Source organism: Blastomyces gilchristii, assembly GCF_000003855.2.
Source record: "Blastomyces gilchristii SLH14081 genomic scaffold supercont1.4, whole genome shotgun sequence".
In the NCBI taxonomy this organism is placed as follows: domain Eukaryota; kingdom Fungi; phylum Ascomycota; class Eurotiomycetes; order Onygenales; family Ajellomycetaceae; genus Blastomyces; species Blastomyces gilchristii.
The window spans coordinates 3976487-3995481 of record NW_003101679.1 but is presented as its reverse complement, the minus strand read 5'-3'; the positions used below and the strand labels follow the sequence as shown (position 1 = coordinate 3995481).

General features: G+C 46.0%; 3 protein-coding genes across 4 annotated transcripts; 1 reads left to right on the top strand and 2 right to left on the bottom strand.

Moving 5' to 3' along the window:
• Positions 1-218: 218 nt before the first annotated feature.
• BDBG_16735 lies at positions 219-10414 on the bottom strand (the record flags this gene model as incomplete). Of its 2 annotated transcripts, XM_002626792.2 has the most annotated exons (13): positions 405-676; positions 848-928; positions 1064-2783; positions 2906-4208; positions 4314-4646; positions 4945-5434; positions 5489-5788; positions 5861-6234; positions 6290-6703; positions 6754-7592; positions 7647-9366; positions 9431-9824; positions 9896-10207. In XM_002626792.2, 10 exons carry the CDS (start codon positions 10205-10207, stop codon positions 3283-3285), a joined length of 6102 nt encoding a protein of 2033 aa, XP_002626838.2. In that variant the 3' UTR covers positions 405-676; positions 848-928; positions 1064-2783; positions 2906-3282. The 2 variants fall into 2 exon arrangements, with proteins under 2 accessions (XP_031577471.1, XP_002626838.2); XM_031724621.1 differs by having other exon boundaries at positions 219-676; positions 4314-5434; positions 9896-10414.
• Positions 10415-10435: 21 nt separating this feature from the next.
• BDBG_03014 (DNA repair helicase rad15) lies at positions 10436-15438 on the top strand. Its single transcript, XM_002626791.2, has 5 exons — positions 10436-10603; positions 10666-11122; positions 11168-11284; positions 11341-14845; positions 14923-15438. Exons 1-4 carry the CDS (start codon positions 10587-10589, stop codon positions 13141-13143), a joined length of 2394 nt encoding a protein of 797 aa, XP_002626837.2. The 5' UTR covers positions 10436-10586; the 3' UTR covers positions 13144-14845; positions 14923-15438.
• Positions 12043-18889, bottom strand: BDBG_03013 (DNA-directed RNA polymerase I subunit RPA1). Its single transcript, XM_031721058.1, has 4 exons — positions 18649-18889; positions 18095-18580; positions 15230-18038; positions 12043-15162 (listed from the first exon to the last, which is right to left on the bottom strand). Exons 1-4 carry the CDS (start codon positions 18831-18833, stop codon positions 13546-13548), a joined length of 5097 nt encoding a protein of 1698 aa, XP_031577470.1. The 5' UTR covers positions 18834-18889; the 3' UTR covers positions 12043-13545.
• Between the last annotated feature and the right edge of the window lie 106 nt (positions 18890-18995).

The following is an 18995-nucleotide window of genomic DNA, read 5'->3' as shown; positions in this document are numbered from 1 at the left end:
GACTAGTTACGGATTACGTCACTTGTCCATCAACCTGTAAACGATACAACCTACTCGATACTCTCTATGTAGTAGTTATAGACAGGCCTCACGGTCAGCAACCATTTCGTGAGAGGTATTTAACATACTTTTTCTACTGTTGCCGTCTAGCTCAGTTGGCCAAATATAGGCTGCAAGGCCCTTGGGGAAAGAATAGCACCAAATGTGCCTTGCCGTCGTCCAAATCCAGCTCCATAGCATAGCGGCGCTTGATGTATATCCATTCTCTTTTGATATTTGCGGATACTGTCTCATTCAGGCCTAACAGGTGAAGGATAAGTGCCATCCTGAGAAGCGTGATACAATCGTGTCTTCCGCAGTTTCCCTCGATCATTTTTCCCATTGAGAGATATATAAATAAACGAACGGCTTGATTGGATCTCATGCAAAACTACTAGCTAGCTAAATAATTCAAATGATTGCGTTGCATTCCATCCATCCGCTCGTCCATCCACGCTCAATCCATTATGCATCAACGAACGATAAGAAGCACAGATGGGTTCTTGGCCCGAGTCCGAGCGCCTGCTGCTCTTTTCTGCAGCCTCTTCGAATTTATGCGAGAAGAGGGGAGATATCATTAGAGATTTCGTGCTGGTCCACAGTTGCCCTTGGGCTTCGCTATTTCTCCTAGGGGCCGCTGTTTTTGTTACAATTGTTATTTCGTATGAATTCGCCAGTATACCCAGAAGGAAATGCCGATGAACGCTTGGGGGGGGGAGGGATAAGGAAGCTGTGTAAAACTGCAGACAAGGCCATCGTTCCTCGCCCTCTTGAAAGGCAATATGGTATCTCTTGGGGAGGAACTTACATTACAGTTACATCCGCGGATATTCCCGCATTCGGCGTCATTAGCACACTCTTTTCCCTCCCTGGCTCCACAGACACCGTCCTATCCGCATTTCCTCCCAAGGCAGGGATTGTTGGGTCAATTACTGGTTGCTTGGCGGGCTTGACAATTTATGATTGGGAAGGGGGATGAGGACTATGGGAAAGGGAAGTAGAAGAGGGGAAATAGCTCTCTCACTCGTTTAAGAATGTCATTTTCGGCTGGGGCTGCGAGCGCAAGGCCGAACAGGGCAATGAAAAATAGGTCAATAAACTTCATATTGGGAAATATATGGGATAACTTCGTGTGTATTATAGAGGTTGATAGTTTGCGATTTCGAGGAAGTTTGTTCTGTATCCTGCAATATCAACGCTGGAAAATTGTAGCTTATGTAGAGAAGGGTTCAAAAAGAATGTCTTTCCGCGAGGCTGTTGTTTCTCCTTATATACCTCGACCTGTGTGCGATATGTTAGAATTACTCAAGCCACTTTTGATCGCCGTCGGGGGTCAAGCTGCAATAACATTTAATGTAACGAATGACCCATGGAAGTGCTTGTAAGATATTTTAGAGTGAAAGAGGCGCACTGGAAATTCTCCGTCTGCACTGCCGGTTTATCGCCTAGTGTGCATGGAAAACGTTCTAAGCATCCACGGCGTGAGAATGTGGAAGAATTGTTGAGTTGGCTACCTTGGGCAGGGTAGAACTCTGATGTTACCCGAAGCAGCGCATGCAACACAAGGGCATAGAGCAATATGCCGAGAATAAAACCTTCAATTATCAATCCCACCGATAGACCTGCGTTAGACCCGTATAGCTTTCCGTTTTTCGAGGTTGGTAAATTATTTGTACAGTAGATGTACTGCCATGGCTATTTAAGGGGTCACGAACAAAGAAACAATGAGAACCGCAGCCCTACCCGCCCTATCACTATATTTGTGCTGTTATTTTCCGGGAATCATTCCTGTACTTGACGTCACCAGCAACTGGAGGGAATTTTCGGGACATAGCAAGTACATTAGAAATTTGATTCTCCGCGTAGCTGATCGCCGAGAACGGGAAGAGATGAATGCCGGGTAGAAATGAGACTGTATCAAACCTTTAAACGCGCCCACATATTGTTGCGGATACCTGAAAACCTTCTGCGGCGGTCCGGGCCGGGTCATCTCTTGAAGTAGAAAAATCTTTATTATCCAAACCGCCACAGTGTAAGCGTCGGATTAGCTATCCGCATGGCAGTCACTAGTCAAAATGAATACACCTAGGACGGAAATGGACCATGCTACTACGCTGTATGCATTGATACTGACGAGTGGTGGTGGGTGCAATCTGATCCGTCTGATCGCCAGCAGCCAGCCTCCAGCGAGATGACCACATGCCACGGCATCAGCCTACATCTTCATTTCCTCATTCCTGCCTTGAAAATGAGACACAAATGGGCACAGCCAAATAATTCATAAAAGGGGGACTGTATGTAGGCAGCCCGAAAAAGGTGGGAAAAAGTTAAGGAGAGAGCACGGAATTCAGTTTGACAAGGGATTATAGTCGCGCATGATCATCGCTGTGTATCCAACCCAAATACCAACGCACGAAGCACTCGAGGGAATATTTGCGACTAACCTTAATGAGTCGGTTAGATCCACTTAGGCTCGAGGGAAATCTCTGCTGAACAACCCCTCCGGCTTCCAGTTTCATATTTACGTCTTGTTTAGGTAGCCACTTCCGTTCGTACTTCGTGGTTGCTATCGGGCGGTTTATATTTTCCTCCTAAGTAATAACTCCGAGCTCGCTCGAGAAAGCAATATATATACGAACCCAGTAGTTGAGAAATTCTGAACACAGTTCCCGGTTGGCTGATGCAGTATGTGGAATATAGGAGATGTTAAAAGGTTCGGTATTGAGCGTCGGGCATCTGTGAAACTGAATATTTATTGTTAGAGTCCAGGCAAGTATCATCCCAAATAAATGAAAAGGTATGGAGATGAAAAGAGCTAAACTGGAAACTGGAAACGCGAGTGAACATATTTGGATGGAACACGTACGCAAAATAGTGTTAGAACCCTTCATAATCTCATATTGACTGTTGGCATAGCTTCATTCAAATGATTCTGCTGATCATATTGATTTTCCCATGGTAGTAACCGAAAATAGATCCCAGCACCGGATATACGCATTATTCAACAAGCTGAGCCATCCGAAAACAGAAGGTGGTGAAAAAGGTACAGCCTTAATCACGATCTCCCGATTTTCAAAAAAACAGAGTCTGCACTGAAGACAAAGTGGGCGGAAACGCGAAAATTGCCGTCGGGTCTGTATGCTCTGCAAAGCAGCCCACGAGATTCCCAATCCACATACAGTTATATATACCAATGGCGCTCGAGGCCTTCGTCCAGAGCTTTCTTCCTTCTCTCACGCCAAATTACTGTCCCTCCATTTCCTTCCACTCCTCAAATACCCCTCCTTCCGGGTTATCTCCCTTCTCTTCTCTCCAGCCCCATGCCACGCAGTAGTGACTGGCTAACAATTTCCACTCCTCAATCTCATCGAGCATCTCCAGCCTAGCCACTCTCTCTTTTTCCTCCTCACTGATCCATCGTTCCCATATGAAATCTACATCTGCCGCCCCCTGGCCACTCACAAATCCATGTCCTTGCAACCTTTCCCGCTGAGCTGATAATGACGCGTAGCGATGCAGCGTTTGCAGATGGATGCCCCTCGTTGCGAGATTAGCCACCATAGTTCTCCCAAACGGGTCGTCAGGCCGTATTGGCTCGTACAGTATCAGAGCTAGGGGTACTGAGGAGGCAGACGCTGCTGGTATAGATGTGAGTTCCGGTGTAGATGGGGCGGTCGATGACGTTGAAGAAGGCGGGAAGACAGCCTGCGTAAAATAGGAGAGTACATTGACCGCATCTGTGGGGGAGAGATAGATCAAACAGCATTCAGATATAAGTAACGTTGGAACCGTCCTGTCCACGCCCTGCAGTAAGGTGGGTGAGCTGGAAGCCGATAACGTCCGCAGATCAATTGGATGGATGTGAAGGTATTTCGAATGCAGAGCATATCCATCCGCTGATATATTCGCATCCTCTGGCTCGTGTATTCCTAAGGATTTGCGCAGGAGAGGCGAGGAGCGAATGGCTTTTATTTTGGTTGCTGTGTTGGTTGGGAAATCTAGCTCGTGGTATACCAGGTCAAGGGACGGATGTTTTGAGAGTAATTGGAAAACTCGCGTATCTGATCCTGCGCCGAGTGATATGATCTGTCTCTTTCGAGGCGAGGTCTTGTTTGTGTTTAGGAAACGGTATACGAGGGAATCCAAGGCGGTTGTTCGCACATACGTTCCTACAAAGAGCAGTGTCAGCAACGTATTGCGCAGCCAGTTCGAGAGAGCCCAGAAATGTGTAGAGAAGTTCAGACAAAGATTTAAATGAAGAATGGGAGGAATACCTCTATTAATTATCGGATACCTTCTTGAACCTATTCCCCCGCCATTTACTAGGACCTGTACAAACGGGTCATGGAGATATCCTAGGTCCACGGCGCTGAGCCTGGAAACACTGGCGTCGTTGTCTGTTTGCTGAATGATCTTATCCTTTGCTACTGTGCCCTCCGCATCGCTAGTAGTCGGTTCATTGATTCCACGCCCCCTCAAGCGGCCTCTTCCAGCCCCTCGTCGAAGAGTGTTTAGGTTGGGGATCTGAGGTGCTGGCATTGAGATTGTGTGATGGTTTTGCAGTTTGGATTTGGTGGGGGTTGTCTTGTTGCTTGCTGATATCATCCCTCCACGACCACAACCCAAGCACGCTAGATCTGCTTGATCGTCATTACAGCCTTTACTTTGAGAAATACGGGATAAGATGAATGGAAACACTTTAATAAATGAATTAAGTAAAATGAGTTTTTCTATTCACAGAGAGGAAAGAGTCTTCGCCAAAACCCCGCAATTCCGCCGTACAATGTCAAGAATGCAATATTCGCAAATTTTCTGCTTACATGCTAATATCAAGGCAAGGGTATTGGAAACAGGAAATATGGCTGAAAATTTATGAATATGGGAAGTTGTTCCGGCAAAGTGGACAGCTACTAGCGTTGCTGCTCTTAAACCAACGGAAGAGGCAATCGGAATGGAACGTATTCTTGCACGTCGCGCATCTCTTGTTGGGCGTTTGCATGTTTGCTGAGATGACGGAATAGCAAATGGCACATTCACTCTGCCCCTTCAACGCGCCTTGGACATTCCTGCGGAATGCAAGCAGACCATCAACAAGGTTGCCATTAGAGAACATAATAACCCCTTGGATGGTCAGAAGCCAGCTCCTCCATTTCTTTTCGTCCACCGCAACGCGGGCACGACCTTCAACACTAGCTTGCTGTAACGGATATGTTGATGGCAGAGAGATGGCAACTGAAGTCGGTGGCGAATCTTCATCCACATCAACGCTCGCGATTATTTCAGCAGTTCTGTGAGAAACTTTTATCTGCAGCGGCTGATCCTCACCAGCAAAATTCTGGGCCGAGAACCACTCGTTAACGCTCTGAAGCGAATCCTCAATAATAAGTGGTGATATCTAAACTAGGGTTAGCCGGATGTGGCGATACATGTTCAAACATCTTGAGCTTACATATTTTTCCGTCCATGCTTCTACCTGCCCTTTCACACGCTTCTTGCTATCAATCCACCAAACTTTTATCAAATTAGGTAGATACTTCAAACATAAATAATATAAATGCACAAGCATGCACTGTGTTTCTTTCTGAGGTGGATCAGACTCATCAAGGTTGAAAGACCGGATATCAAATTTTGACGCGTCAACCAACTTTCCATGTTGATGTTGTAGGAAGTCAAACATAAACTCGAGAAGTGGATTCAAGCAGTCGTTTTCTTTGATATTTGACACATAGCTTTCTTGGACAGGAAGTGACTAAAGAAACGCATAAGTTATTCCCAGCGACCTAGGAAAGGTTTTCTGTTTTGGGAGGTGGGCCGAGCTTACAGCATTATTAAAGTGATCGAAGACAGTTTTCCAGCTTAATAGGTAACATCGAAGCCCGATCCATACATGATCATCAAATTTAGCCTGACTTATGATATTGATGGTAGGGACTTCCAAAAGAAGAGAAATTAATTCATCCGGGAGTCTGGCTACAGCATCCGATAACGCAACATCCAGGGTCACTGCCTCTTGCAATTTAGGGATCGCCCGGTGCAGGATGTCGTATGTAGCACGTTGGATGTCTCTAGAAGGCGCCGAGAGAATGGAGAAAAGGTCATTGATATCCTCGACATGGTCAATAGGTAGTCCTACTATTTGACGAGAAAGGATGTTTGCCGTGATCTGGAGAGGCTGGTCATAGCTTAACGAGGAGTCTATAGTTCAGTGTTAATATGAATAACCCACGAAACAAAAGGGAAGTAGCTTTACCAAATTCTGCAAGTAACCCTATCAACGCTGGTGAATGTGTCTTCTGGGAAGTAGTCCATATATCCACCAAGTCATCGTTGCTGTCGCTTGTCGCAAGAGATTTTAAGCAAGCGAAAAGTCGTAACGAGGAGTGTAGGGCAGGAAGGGATTCATCAGAGATCGCCATGTCGCCCCATAAATTATGGAGAAACTCAAATATGTTCGACCAGTGAGATCCGTATATTTCTCTGATCAAGGGTAAAATATTGACAAGCAACTTCAGGATTTCCGAAACCAAGCCCTGTGGTGGTGATTGCGACTGTAAACAATCGACCAAGTGCTTCACTAGAAACACAAGCCTAGGCTTTGGAACGTTCTGTGTAATATTACTCTCTCCGCAGATGAGAAGGTTGAGAGTCACGATCTTGCGAAGGCCTAAATAACATTAGAACTGTAAATTTAGTGTATATAAATAAAAATCTCACCTTCAGAGCCATTCTCAACTTTAAACACACTACAATCGGAAATCAGTTCATTGCACAACCGAACGCCAGATGGACTGGCCGCGATAAAATCCCTGAACGCTGCGACAACTGAAGGTAAAACGAACGGGTTCGAGGGTCCGTCTAGCTGCTTTGCCCTCTTCAAGCAGGATTCGCCAGATCGCGCCGTCCCTGGCGAATCACGCTCGCCGATAACCTTGGCGAAAGTTTCTGCTACATTGTATGAGCTTGGAGACGTTCCTTGCAGCGACTCGAATTGCTCTTCCCAAAAATCGAAAATATTTGGGGCCGATTTTTCCTGATCTGTTATCGGCGATGCAGATTGGAGCCAGTCCTTAATGATAAGGCGAGCTTCTGAAACCAGCTCTGCGCATTCATCTCGAATGTCTGGAATATCAAGGTCAAGTAAACCCTTTGAGCCTTCCTGACTTACATCATCATTAACTAGCTGGGTCGCCAAGGGTAGGTAGAAGAACAGTATTTCACGGGCATCTTGTTCGATGAATTCCAGGCTGATTGACGAGAGCACTTTCGTAGCATAGAATGTCAGTCGGAATGCTGAAGAGAAATGGTAAGGGTCACGGTTAACGGAATCGAGCTCTCGGGAAAGGCCTTCGGGGGAAGATCTATCTGCAAGAAATACTGCTCCAGCAAGGGTTTCAGTTATGGCAGCGGACGCCTTCAGTGGCTTCCGAAGAAATGGGCCCAACGCTTGCCCCCAGTGATCTTGAGTAGGCAGTAAACGAGATAATATTCGAGGCTTGTCTTCCACGGACGTTTTCGCAAGGACCTCCTCTGCAATACCAACCAGAGCATCAATGCTAATTGAACATTAGCAAAGGGTATTTATGAGCGACCCACTTATGGCAACTTACGATAATGACTCTATTCCAACATTGCTGAAGTTCTGCTGGATGATTTCAATGGACGACCGGGTCCCACTTTCCCCTTTTATTATATCTCTAATATGGATTTGCAAGGAATCGGCAAGTTGAGAAACTTCATCGGTTGAAGTCTCAGAGATATACAGTATTTTAGAGAGCATCCGCGAGCCATCTGGACTATTCACAAACCCTCGGATAATCTCCGGGCATCCTAAGGCTATCTGGAAAAGACCATACAGTACCTCCCGGATATTCTTCTCAGATGATAGATTATCAACTAATGAATTTAGAATTCGATGAATGATCCCATTTCGTAGGGCTCCATTTTTGATCAGAGTTATGATTTCAATCCAGGCTTCGCGGGTATTATGCAATGCCCTGTCTAAATCTTTCATGATTAAAAGTTCCAACTTTGGGTGTGCTTCAGCATCAGAGAGAGTGACACATGAAAACAGCTTTTGGAGTCCAGGTAATGCTGAACTTCCAAGATCCGTCTCGAGGAAAGTATCAATGGAGCTTTTAAGGCCACATTGAAAGCCTTTTTTGCCGCGAGATCCAAATAGGATAGAAATAAGGCGATCCGCTGAAGGCGAAAACAGAAGCTGCGCGATATCTTCGCTGAGAAACATTTCTAGTCCCTCGACCTGGGCAGCAATACCAGGGGTTCTGGCGATAGCTTCATCAATCATTGAAGCAGCGCCATACGGCTTTCCATTGCGAGACCTCAGAAGCTCCACCGAAGCTTGAAGCAACGGAGTGCCAGCCACCTGGAAAATGTTCGAAACAAATGCCAGACCACTATTTTGAGCTACTTGGGCCAAAACTTGCCCCTCTAACTCAAAGAAGCGCTTCGCTTGAGCACATATTGAATCTTGGGACTCCTTAAACCCAATAGCCTTTTCTGGGGATGACAATCTGATTGTTTCGATCAGGCTATCGGAAAGGCTCGTCCAGAGGCTCTGGACAGCCTCCGCGCCGGTATGCTCCGCCATGACAACAAACGTTTTCGCGCACAACTCCGGCGCAAATTTTCCATTGAGGGACCACCGCCCGTTATCAGGGTGACCCAGGATGTACTGTTCTAAGATGGGCGAAATCTGGTTTTGAAGGAATTTATGGCGAGCGACCTTGTCTGAAATAAAAGAAGATATCCAAAATCCGGTATCGACAAAGCATGACCAGGCAGCGCCGAGATTGGCTCCCTGCTCTTCCCGACTTAGAACTGAATCGTGGATCGTGTCCATTAACCGGTTTGCATCTTGTACGGTGCTGTCGTCACTGACCGGTTGGGTAATCAAAATTCCAAAAGGGATGGATTTTAGCAGTAGTTGTAGGTTCTCCCAATAAGCGGCATCAGCCCCTTCCGAACCCTTTCTAATATACTGATAAAGTCGCTTTGTAGCAGAGACTTTCCCAGAATAGTCAGATGTCCATAATTGGGGGCGTTCTTTAGTCAAGGTTAATAGAACATTAGAGAAATCAAGAGCAGAACCTAGTTGGCTTGTTGGAAGAGCTTTCGATAGAAAACAAGTGCTGATGGTTTTCCATTCTATCAGGTTGCTTTTTATAGAAAGCAAAGTCCGAAGTAAATCATACGTAGATCGGCGAACAAATGGGTCTTCGTGGCACGAAAACGACCAAAGCGACTTGCTGGTAATAAGAGTTGATATAAAGTCGGAATCTTTGTCCAGTTGGGTAGTTGATGATTTTGCTGTTACAATTAGTTCCGTCGTCCAGCTAAGAAGGCCACCTACCGCATGAAACGTGTTACTTACCGAGCAGTTGTTTTAACAGCTGTAGAGCAGTTCCGGCAACGCGGGCATGTTTTGCTTCGGCTTCATCTGGCCTAACAGTACGCTTATCACTTAACGTCTGTGGAGTTTGCTCTAGTACAGCATCGATAACAAATTCGAAAATTGATAATCGGTAGATTTTCCACAGGCTTTGCCTTTTCTCTTCGGTTGGGAAAGCTCTGACAACCGATTCTTGCGCAGCTCGGAACACCAGTTTGTCACTATCGTAGAGGCCAGCGAGCCATGCCCCAACTACCCTTGAAATATAGGGGGCTATTCGCCTCCCGGATAATGATACAAAACGGCCTTGGAGGACATGGGCAAGTTGTCGAACACGGCGAGAAATATCTATTGACATACGTGGATATATTTTTATCTAGCCGGAGGGTAAGGTAAGCAAAGATTGTTATTTTGTCAACGACTTCCAGTATATAAACCAACACATACCCAAGCTTCAATGAGACCATCTTCCAAGCTCTCACTTCGGGTATCCTGCGCACATAAGAAATCTTGCAGATCTTCTAACGCCTTCGTTTTTGTGGTAGTATCCTTTTTCAGGAGATTTTTGAATGAGACAACCAGCTGAGGCTGGGAAATTCTGGAGAGATCTGGCGGTTCCGCGATGTATGACAGAGAGGAAGAAGCGCCTCCTTGAGTCATAGAATCCGTTGAAAATTTTCCAAATGCACCTGCAGAGTTCCCAAACCCTCCAAAGGCAGCTCTGCTGCTAGATGCTTGAGACTTAAATTTTTTACTCATGGCTTTTGAAGGCAAATCAGACAACAAACAGGCATACACATGGCTGAGCCAGATGAAATCAATCTCACAGCCCGCCTAACAAAATAAGAAAGAAATATTGGAATTAAAAGAAATGCGTCAATCCAATAAGCAAGAAATCCTATATGAAACAAGATGCTCTCTTATTGGTGAGTATCAACGTACGTTTGTTCCCTGCGTCTTGCCCCCGAAAAATTAATTTAGGCCCTGAAATCACCGATCTCGTGACCTGGCGTCCGCACTAGCGGGTTAACGTTAACGCGTGTGAGGCCTGCCAGCCTATCCAACTACTACGATACTATTCTCTACGGCAGGGCGCCAGTGACTGACTTTGAGGAGAGAGCTTCCTCTTGCGCCCAATATGCAATTCTTCATCGAGTACGATTTTCCAATCTTCCTCTGGATAGCTATTTAGTCTCGATTTACTGATAGAAACCTAGTGACCTCCCTGTGCTTTTTCCATACCCACGCATCTATCCGGAGCAATATGCCTACATGTGCGATCTGAAAAAGACGTTGGATGCTGGCGGGCATTGCGTTCTAGAGATGCCATCAGGAACTGGGAAAACTGTGTCACTTCTTTCGTTGATTATCGCATATCAACAGCATAGACCTGAGCAACGAAAGCTCATATATTGCTCCCGCACAATGTCTGAAATCGAAAAGGCTTTGGCAGAGTTAAAAGCTCTCATGAAGTACCGCACTCGACAATTAGGGTATGCGGAAGACTTCCGCGGTCTTGGTCTTACAAGTCGAAAGAACTTATGTCTTCATCCATCTGTGAAAAGAGAGAAGAGCGGGGCCGTTGTAGACGCTCGATGCCGAAGTTTGACAGCAGGCTTTGTAAAAGAGAAGAAAGAGAGGGGAGAGGATGTTGAGTTGTGTATATATCATGAGGTTTGTATCTTCCCACCAGATTTTTGACTACGCTCACATGTATAGAATCTTGACCTCCTTGAACCAAGTAATCTTGTCCCGCCGGGCGTTTTTACACTTGATGATATAATCAAATATGGAGAACAACATAAACAATGCCCTTATTTCTCCATTCGTCGTATGGTAGGATTAATCTGACCCTTTATTTGGAGTTTATTCTCTGTGCTAACTATCACCAGATGCCCTTCTGTAACGTCATAATCTACTCATATCACTATCTTCTCGACCCAAAGATTGCGGAAAGAGTTTCACAAGAACTGTCCAAAGACAGCATCGTCGTCTTCGATGAGGCCCATAACATTGACAACGTTTGTATTGAGTCTCTAAGCATCGACTTGACTGAAGATTCGTTACGAAAGGCAAGCCGTGGGGCGACAAATCTTGAACGTAAAATTGAGGAAATGAAGAGCTCAGATGCAGAAAAGTTACAAAACGAATACCAGAAGTTGGTTGAGGGTTTGAGAGGAGCTGACGAAGCTCGACAAGAGGAACAATTAATGGCAAATCCCGCGCTTCCTGATGACCTGCTAAAAGAAGCCGTTCCAGGGAATATCCGTAGAGCGGAACACTTCGTAGCTTTTTTAAAACGATTTATCGAGTATCTAAAAACTCGAATGAAAATCACACACACTATATCCGAAACACCCCTTTCTTTCTTGGCTCATCTGAAAGATTTAACCTTCATTGAACGAAAGCCTCTGCGGTTTTGTGCGGAACGGCTAGCATCACTCGTCCGGACTTTGGAGCTTATGAACCTCGAAGACTACCAACCTCTTCAGCAAGTCGCTGCGTTTGCTACCCTCGCAGCTACATACGAGAAGGGTTTTCTCCTTATACTTGAGCCTTTCGAATCAGAAACAGCGACCGTTCCCAACCCAATACTTCATTTCACCTGCTTGGATGCTGCTATTGCTATCAAACCTGTTTTTGACAGGTTTAGTTCTGTCATTGTCACTTCTGGAACCCTTTCTCCGCTGGAGATGTATCCCAAAATGCTCAAGTTTACAACGGTGCTACAGGAGTCATATACTATGACCCTTGCACGTCGGTCTTTTCTTCCCATGGTCGTTACACGCGGCTCTGATCAAGCCCAGATTTCATCCTCATTTCAAATCAGGAATGATCCAGGTGTAGTCCGGAATTACGGAAATCTTTTGCTCGAATTCTCCCGTATCACACCAGACGGGATCGTTGTCTTCTTCCCGTCATATCTTTATATGGAATCCATAATTAGCATGTGGCAGGGAATGGGCATACTAGATTTGGTCTGGAATTATAAATTAATCTTGGTGGAAACGCCCGACTCTCAGGAATCATCGCTTGCCCTCGAAACTTACCGAACTGCGTGTTGCAATGGTCGAGGCGCTGTCTTGCTTTGTGTCGCCCGTGGTAAAGTCTCGGAAGGCATCGACTTTGATCACCACTATGGTCGGGCCGTTATCTGCATCGGAGTACCTTTCCAGTATACCGAATCACGCATACTTAAAGCTAGGTTGGAGTTTTTGCGCGAGAATTATCGAATTCGCGAAAACGACTTTCTTTCTTTCGACGCGATGCGTCATGCTGCGCAGTGTCTTGGGCGTGTCATCCGTGGCAAGGACGACTACGGAGTCATGGTCCTTGCTGATCGTCGTTTTCAGAAGAGACGCTCACAACTTCCCAAGTGGATCAGCCAGGCCATGCTCGAGAGTGAAACGAACTTAAGTACCGATATGGCAGTGGCGACAGCCAAAAGCTTCCTCAGGACTATGGCGCAGCCATTCAAGTCGAGAGATCAAGAAGGAATTTCCACTTGGAGTTTAGCCGATCTTGAACTTCATGTGAAAAAGCAAAAGGAGGAAGAAGGCAAGCGACAGAGGGAGGCGATGGTCAATAACCAAATCCCACCGGATGTGGTCAATGGAAATCGAAACGGAACAATGACTGCCGTTGATGAATTCGACGAAAATATTGACCAGGAACTTATGATGCTTGACGCCTAATGCAAATTTGATACCTCTTTTCCCACGTTTGTTGTAATAAGTTTCAAGGTGCATAGTGGATTTCAATGCCACAGCGTTCGTTTCTGCTTCTTACCCATTAATAGGAAATGTTATTGGGCTGCGGTTGGCGTTACATGGCGTTCTATTTGGAAACTAGAAAGGTTTGAGAGTACTACATTTGAACTGTGTATTTGAACGAATATTAAAGAAATCTTTGACCATGCTAAGCGATATCAAGTACATAGGATGAATCTCGTCCTCAACTTTTCGTCACTAAATATAACGCGATTCCAAAATTCGAAAACGGAAATACGAACGTGTAAACGAACAAAGGGAAAAGGATTGCTCATCACTCAAATGACAAGTAAACATGATCAAGTAATAGCTGAATAGAGAAAATTTTCAGCCAACAGGAGCAAGTACATCAAAAGCACCAGTGCCGATCGTTCCAACGCGTCCCATGACAATCCTACTACTAGGGCTGTCCAGGTTGTCCCAGTCCCTCTCCAGCACAGCGTCTCTCAAGAACCCAACGGTGGTCTCGAAGCTCATCTTCATAAACGGCGAAGTGCTATCCTTCACCAGGCCCATGCGGTTAAACGCGCGGAAACCACCAGCATGGGTCATAACATCACCAATGAGATTAAGATGACGATTATCAACCGAAATGCTGTGACTATCGAAAACGGCAGCCATTTCACGAATTATAGATGCACGGGCAGCCTCAACTCCGTACATCAGGAGCATGTCGGCAATTGAATTGGTGTATAACGAATGAGGGTAGACGTAATCCTGGTAATCTCGCATGGCTAACAAGTTGACACCGTCAGTGACGATATGTGCTGGCTCTTTATCGTCGGCCTCAATGTAAGTACAGGTTCCCAGCCCCTTGACGAATTGGATCACGGAGGTCCGAACAGCATCTTCGACGAGAGGGAGGAGCAGAAGCTTGGGCGTCGAGATATCATATCGTAGCTGAATATGACAAGATTTGCCTTTTTTAAGGTTGAACTTGAACTTTGTGATTTCAGCATGTTTCCCAATGATGGTGTCTTCGCTCTCTTTACTCTTTTGTATTTTTTCCGAGTCAGAATCGGCGTCTGCGTCTGGCATGTCGACATCTTCAGTCGCAGTCCCGTCGCCATGGCGGTTGCCCTCAGCCTCTTCATTGTCATCGGAGTCTGGCTCTTCGGAATCTTGTTCGCGTATAATTGCTTCCTCTCCTTCATCAGGATCTTCGTAGGAGACTTGATTGGAGCGATTCATGTTTGCCATTGCCCGTTTCGCATCGTCTTGGTCTTCCTCCTCGTCGTCGTCATTATCATCATCGCCGTCTCTGGCTTCACGCCCAAAACGCCTCGTAGACTCCTCTATCACTCCCGCGGAAGTACCGATGTCAGGCTGGGCAGAGGAGAAAGTAGATAATGATTTCTCATCTATTCGTTTCTTCAACTCTGCGCGTGTTAATTTGACAAGCCGTGGTACAAACTTGTGCTGGAGTGTTTTGAGAATATCTTCAATCTGGATGGCATATTCTTCGGTGTACTCATCTGGGGGGAAAAAGTCTATTTCTATGTCGTATATTTTTGCCTTCCCACGGCTAGATCCGGATGAAATGCGCTCATGGACTCTAAGAGTGTCCACGACCTCCGCGAGGGTAAGCTTGCTAATCGCTTTAGCAAAAACCCTTCCATCCTTTTCGGTAAGCTGCTTGTTCAAGACACCCGTCATAGTTGGCGTAAGTATTTTATCACTGGCTGTCATAACAATTTCGCGCAGGCGAGGAATACCAAGCGTTACGTTCTTCGCTGAATGTCCAGCCAAATGGAACGTGTTGAGAGTCATCTGGGTGGACGGCTCGCCAATCGACTGCCCAGCAACAATCCCCACGGATTCACCAGGCTCCACAACCGATCTCATATATTTCATATTCATCACCCTAGTGAAATCCTTTTTGGAAATTCTGCTCTCGGTCTTGCCCTTTTCTTTTAGCAATTTATCGGGATTTTCTTTTTGATACTAGTAGAGGTATAAGTCAGTATGAAATGTGCAAAAGTTATAACATTCCGTAATCATGCACACACACCTTTCTTAAAGCCATTGCGAAAGATTCTGAAGTACTTCCATAGCAGGACCCTGGAGGAAAAAGGGAAAGTGCAGGGTCCACACAGTCCAATTTGCCCGTCTTTCTCAGTTTTTTGATTGCATTTTGATTCCACTCTCCCGCCTTGTCGTCCTTAACCTTATTTAACTCGTCAGACCCATTAAGCTCTTCAACGACAGACCAGAAATTCTGGGCCAAAAAGGTGAAGTCTTGTAGATGGTTCTGCTTGATAATCTCGAGCCCATCTTCACCGTAGAGGAACTGCATGACCGATCCGTCAGCGGTCTCGCGAACAGTGTTGTCATATTCTGCCTTTAATCCCTCCATTCCCTTAATTAAGCATCGCTGGAGATACCCAGATCTTGAGGTCTTAACAGCAGTGTCAATAAGGCCTTCTCTACCAGCCATAGCGTGAAAATAGTACTCTTGTGGCTTTATTCCCGTAAGAAAGCGTCCAGAGATAAAACCACCGGCCATGAGGCTGGTCTCAAAAGGCCTAAAGGATGGCAAAGTTTTCCCGCTAATCATCACGGGGACTCGACGACCTTCAAGAACCTGCTGGCCTAAGTTGCAAGAAATGAGATTCGCGTTGACAACAGACCCCTTAGCCCCAGACGAGGTCATCGCCTGCATTTGGTTCCATGGGAATGGCTTTTCGAGCCCGGTTGGAAGACAGGCGGATGTAATCTCAGATGATAATTTGCCGGTTTGCGAGTTAAAAACCGCATCTAATCCAGCCTGCTTCGCGTCATCACGGAGCGCGTCTTCCAGGCGTCGTTTAAGCTCAGCTTCTTCATCCTCCACTTTAGTTTGATCCAAAGTCACATATTTGAGTGCTATTTTGCGGCCTATATCTTCGGCTTCTTCTAGTTTTCGTTTCCGAGCCTCGTTTCCTTTTTTCGTCAGGCGAAGATCATCCATGCCGCAAGTAAAAGCTCGCATGTGCAAGAATTTCGTCAGCAAACGACCTAGAACACCTAACAATTTTCCAGCAACAACATGCCCATAAATCTCATGAACTGAATGGACGAGGCCGCGGGGGCTTGGACCCAGTTGGGCTTTGTCCAAAATACCACAAAGAAGTTCGCCATCCCGAAAAATGACCTGTCCTTCCTCGGAGCCTTCACCCCAACGATCACCTCGAGTGCTTGATTTCCCTGTAAGGTTCAAACCATGGAGCCTCTCTGGTGTAATATTCATCATAATGGTGGAGATTACTTGTTTCCCAGTCCAAAGTTTCTGGGGCCGTAAGATCGTCGGCTCCATAAGTAAAATCTTGTCGGTAACAGTGTGGGAATTTTCTGGTCGCAAGCAGCTGTACAGTAACTGATAATAGTCATCTTTATCAAAAAATGTATCGCGACTGGTGAACCATGTTCCCATTGAAATATGGTCCTGGATCAAACCTCTCAGTGGTTTTCCTGCTGTGGCTGATAGGTATTGATGGTCGGTATCGGCCAACTGCATGGCCTCCGCTCTTGCGAGTTCGTTCTGCGGGAAATGCAAATTCATCTCGTCACCATCGAAATCCGCATTGTACGTATTACAATTTGCGTAGTGCATCCTGATTGTTCTTTCCCCAGTAAGTACTCGGGCACGATGACCCATTATAGACGGCTTGTGGAGCGTGGGTTGTCGATTCATCAGCACGACATCGCCGGTGGTTAGATGCCGGTAAACTTTCTTGTTTCTCGATCGTTTCATCTTGAAGTTTGACGGGGAAAGGAGCATATTGGCGATGGCCATTCGTTCGTCGTGGCTTTTGAATTTAAGGCTCACCACTTGACCAACCTCGTTCTCAACGGCAGCGGCACCAGGATAAATATCAGGCCCATTTATCACAGCTTGTTTAAGTTCCCAGTAGTTATGATTGGTGACCGGCTCCGGGTAGGTGAGCTTCTTCGCGAAAACGAGAGGAACTCCAATTTCATTGGTTTCAATATTAGGGTCCGGTGATATGACGCTTCTTGCGGCAAAGTTGACCCGTTTTCCCATCATATTTTTCCGAAATAGACCATCCTTCTTTTCCAGCCTCTGTTTGATACCATCTTCATTTTGCATTCCTGAAATTCCCTGGCTGGGGTTACGATCGCGATCGATAAGGCTATTGACCGCATCTTGTAGCTGTACAATTGTCTGAAGGAGGTCCCGGTAATCTCGTAACCTAGTAACAGACTCGGTGCTATCACCTTGCCTTTCTCTACTAATTTGGTTTATTTGGTCGCAAAGTTTTATGATTCTGGTGAACGAGGTGTTTTGTTGCGCTTCTATGATATCATTCGAGCCATTGGCAGCTATCGGGCGATATTTGTTTGGCGGTACGAGAATATTCTTGATAAAAAACATGTCTGGAGTGACGCGTGGGCGGTGTTTTGATCTCGGCCGTGAGTCGTATACTAGATCTAAAACTTCTTGTTCCTTTTCGAAAAGGAGTCGCAGTGCTGCGTAAACTTCTGGTGACGGCATGAATTGCTGCGCATCCTGTTCACTAGGTTTGTTCCGAGATCCCTTTACCTCGACTTGTGCCAATACTGCATTTCCCATGGTGATCTGCTGTTCTGCACCATGAGAATCCGTCGAAACACTAGCATTGTCGTCATCTGGGTAGCCATTCATATTAGAACCCTGCGACGGATGGCCATGTTTCTTCGACAGGTCGATCGCTTCTTTTATCAACAACAATGGGTTAGGGACATGAAATCCAGCCTCCGCCATTGCGATCTTAGCCTTTTGCGGTAACGGCTTCTTGAATATTTTCGAGTATTTGTCTCTACGGAACGGAGGGGAAATACTATAAAGTAGTTAGTGGCCAGGTACACTACCTTGTGTTCGACGGAATATTCTCACCCACTACAAGAGGCACATTTTTTAACAGCTGTGATATCCTTAAGAAATCCTCGTACAATATTCCTCCGTTGTTCTACAGCTGCGGAATTCTTTGCGCCATGTAAAAATTCCTGATGCTTACTTCTCGCCAGTACTTGTTGAATACACCTTTTGACGTACGCATCCCGGCGCCTGACAAAGTCTTCCTCGTCTTCATCCTCACTTTCTCCTGATTCTGAACCAGCATCATTATTTGTGCCTCTTCGAGCTTCCATATTATCAATCGCCGCAGCTTCCTCAACCAAACCGTACTGTAACAGTCTCAATTTGCACGTGTAGGACTTGATATCGGCCCGAGACATTCTAAAGCGATGGCAATAGGCACATTGAGCTCTTAGGAGGCGAAATAGCTGGTCGAAGAAAGTGACATTGTACACATGGACAGGCAGCTCTATATGTCCGGCATGGCCATTGCAGGACCAGGAATTCAGACGGCATGTAGTACATCTGGGACGGTTTCAGTCAGCAAAACGCTCATCAAAGGACGGCATAAAAGGGACAAAATAGTCGCATACACATGATCACCCCATGCTCCGAGAGCAGGATCGTACAATCCTCCTGGTACAGGGTTATTCAATGTATCAAGCGTAGGGGTGTTGTAAATACGCTTGACGGAGATCGATTTGATCTCGTCATTGGAAAGCACTCCAAAATCGACCTCCCCAATCGAGGATGAAATCGGCCGTGTGAAGCTAGCCATCTTCTCAGAAATGCCTAGGCTTGTTCCGCTGGAATTGCTTTGGCCGTCGACTGGTGACAAGAGTCGAGGAAGAAGAGTAGCTCGAGATGGTGTATTTTTTTGGTGAAACTTTTCTGCCATGGCGCACCGCCTTTGTAGCTCTGAATCTTGTTTGTGCCAACT

Excerpts from the sequence above, each read along its gene's own strand:
- BDBG_03014 (XM_002626791.2), top strand. Across the intron at positions 11,123-11,167 it reads AGTTGTGTATATATCATGAG|AATCTTGACCTCCTTGAACC; the intron begins GTTTGTATCTTC and ends TCACATGTATAG. Across the intron at positions 11,285-11,340 it reads ATTTCTCCATTCGTCGTATG|ATGCCCTTCTGTAACGTCAT; the intron begins GTAGGATTAATC and ends AACTATCACCAG.
- BDBG_03013 (XM_031721058.1), bottom strand. The coding sequence starts at position 18,833 with ATGGCTAGCTTCACACGGCCGATTTCATCCTCGATTGGGGAGGTCGAT. Across the intron at positions 18,581-18,648 it reads GGAGCATGGGGTGATCATGT|ATGTACTACATGCCGTCTGA; the intron begins GTATGCGACTAT and ends AAACCGTCCCAG. Across the intron at positions 15,163-15,229 it reads TCGCAATGGCTTTAAGAAAG|TATCAAAAAGAAAATCCCGA; the intron begins GTGTGTGTGCAT and ends TACCTCTACTAG.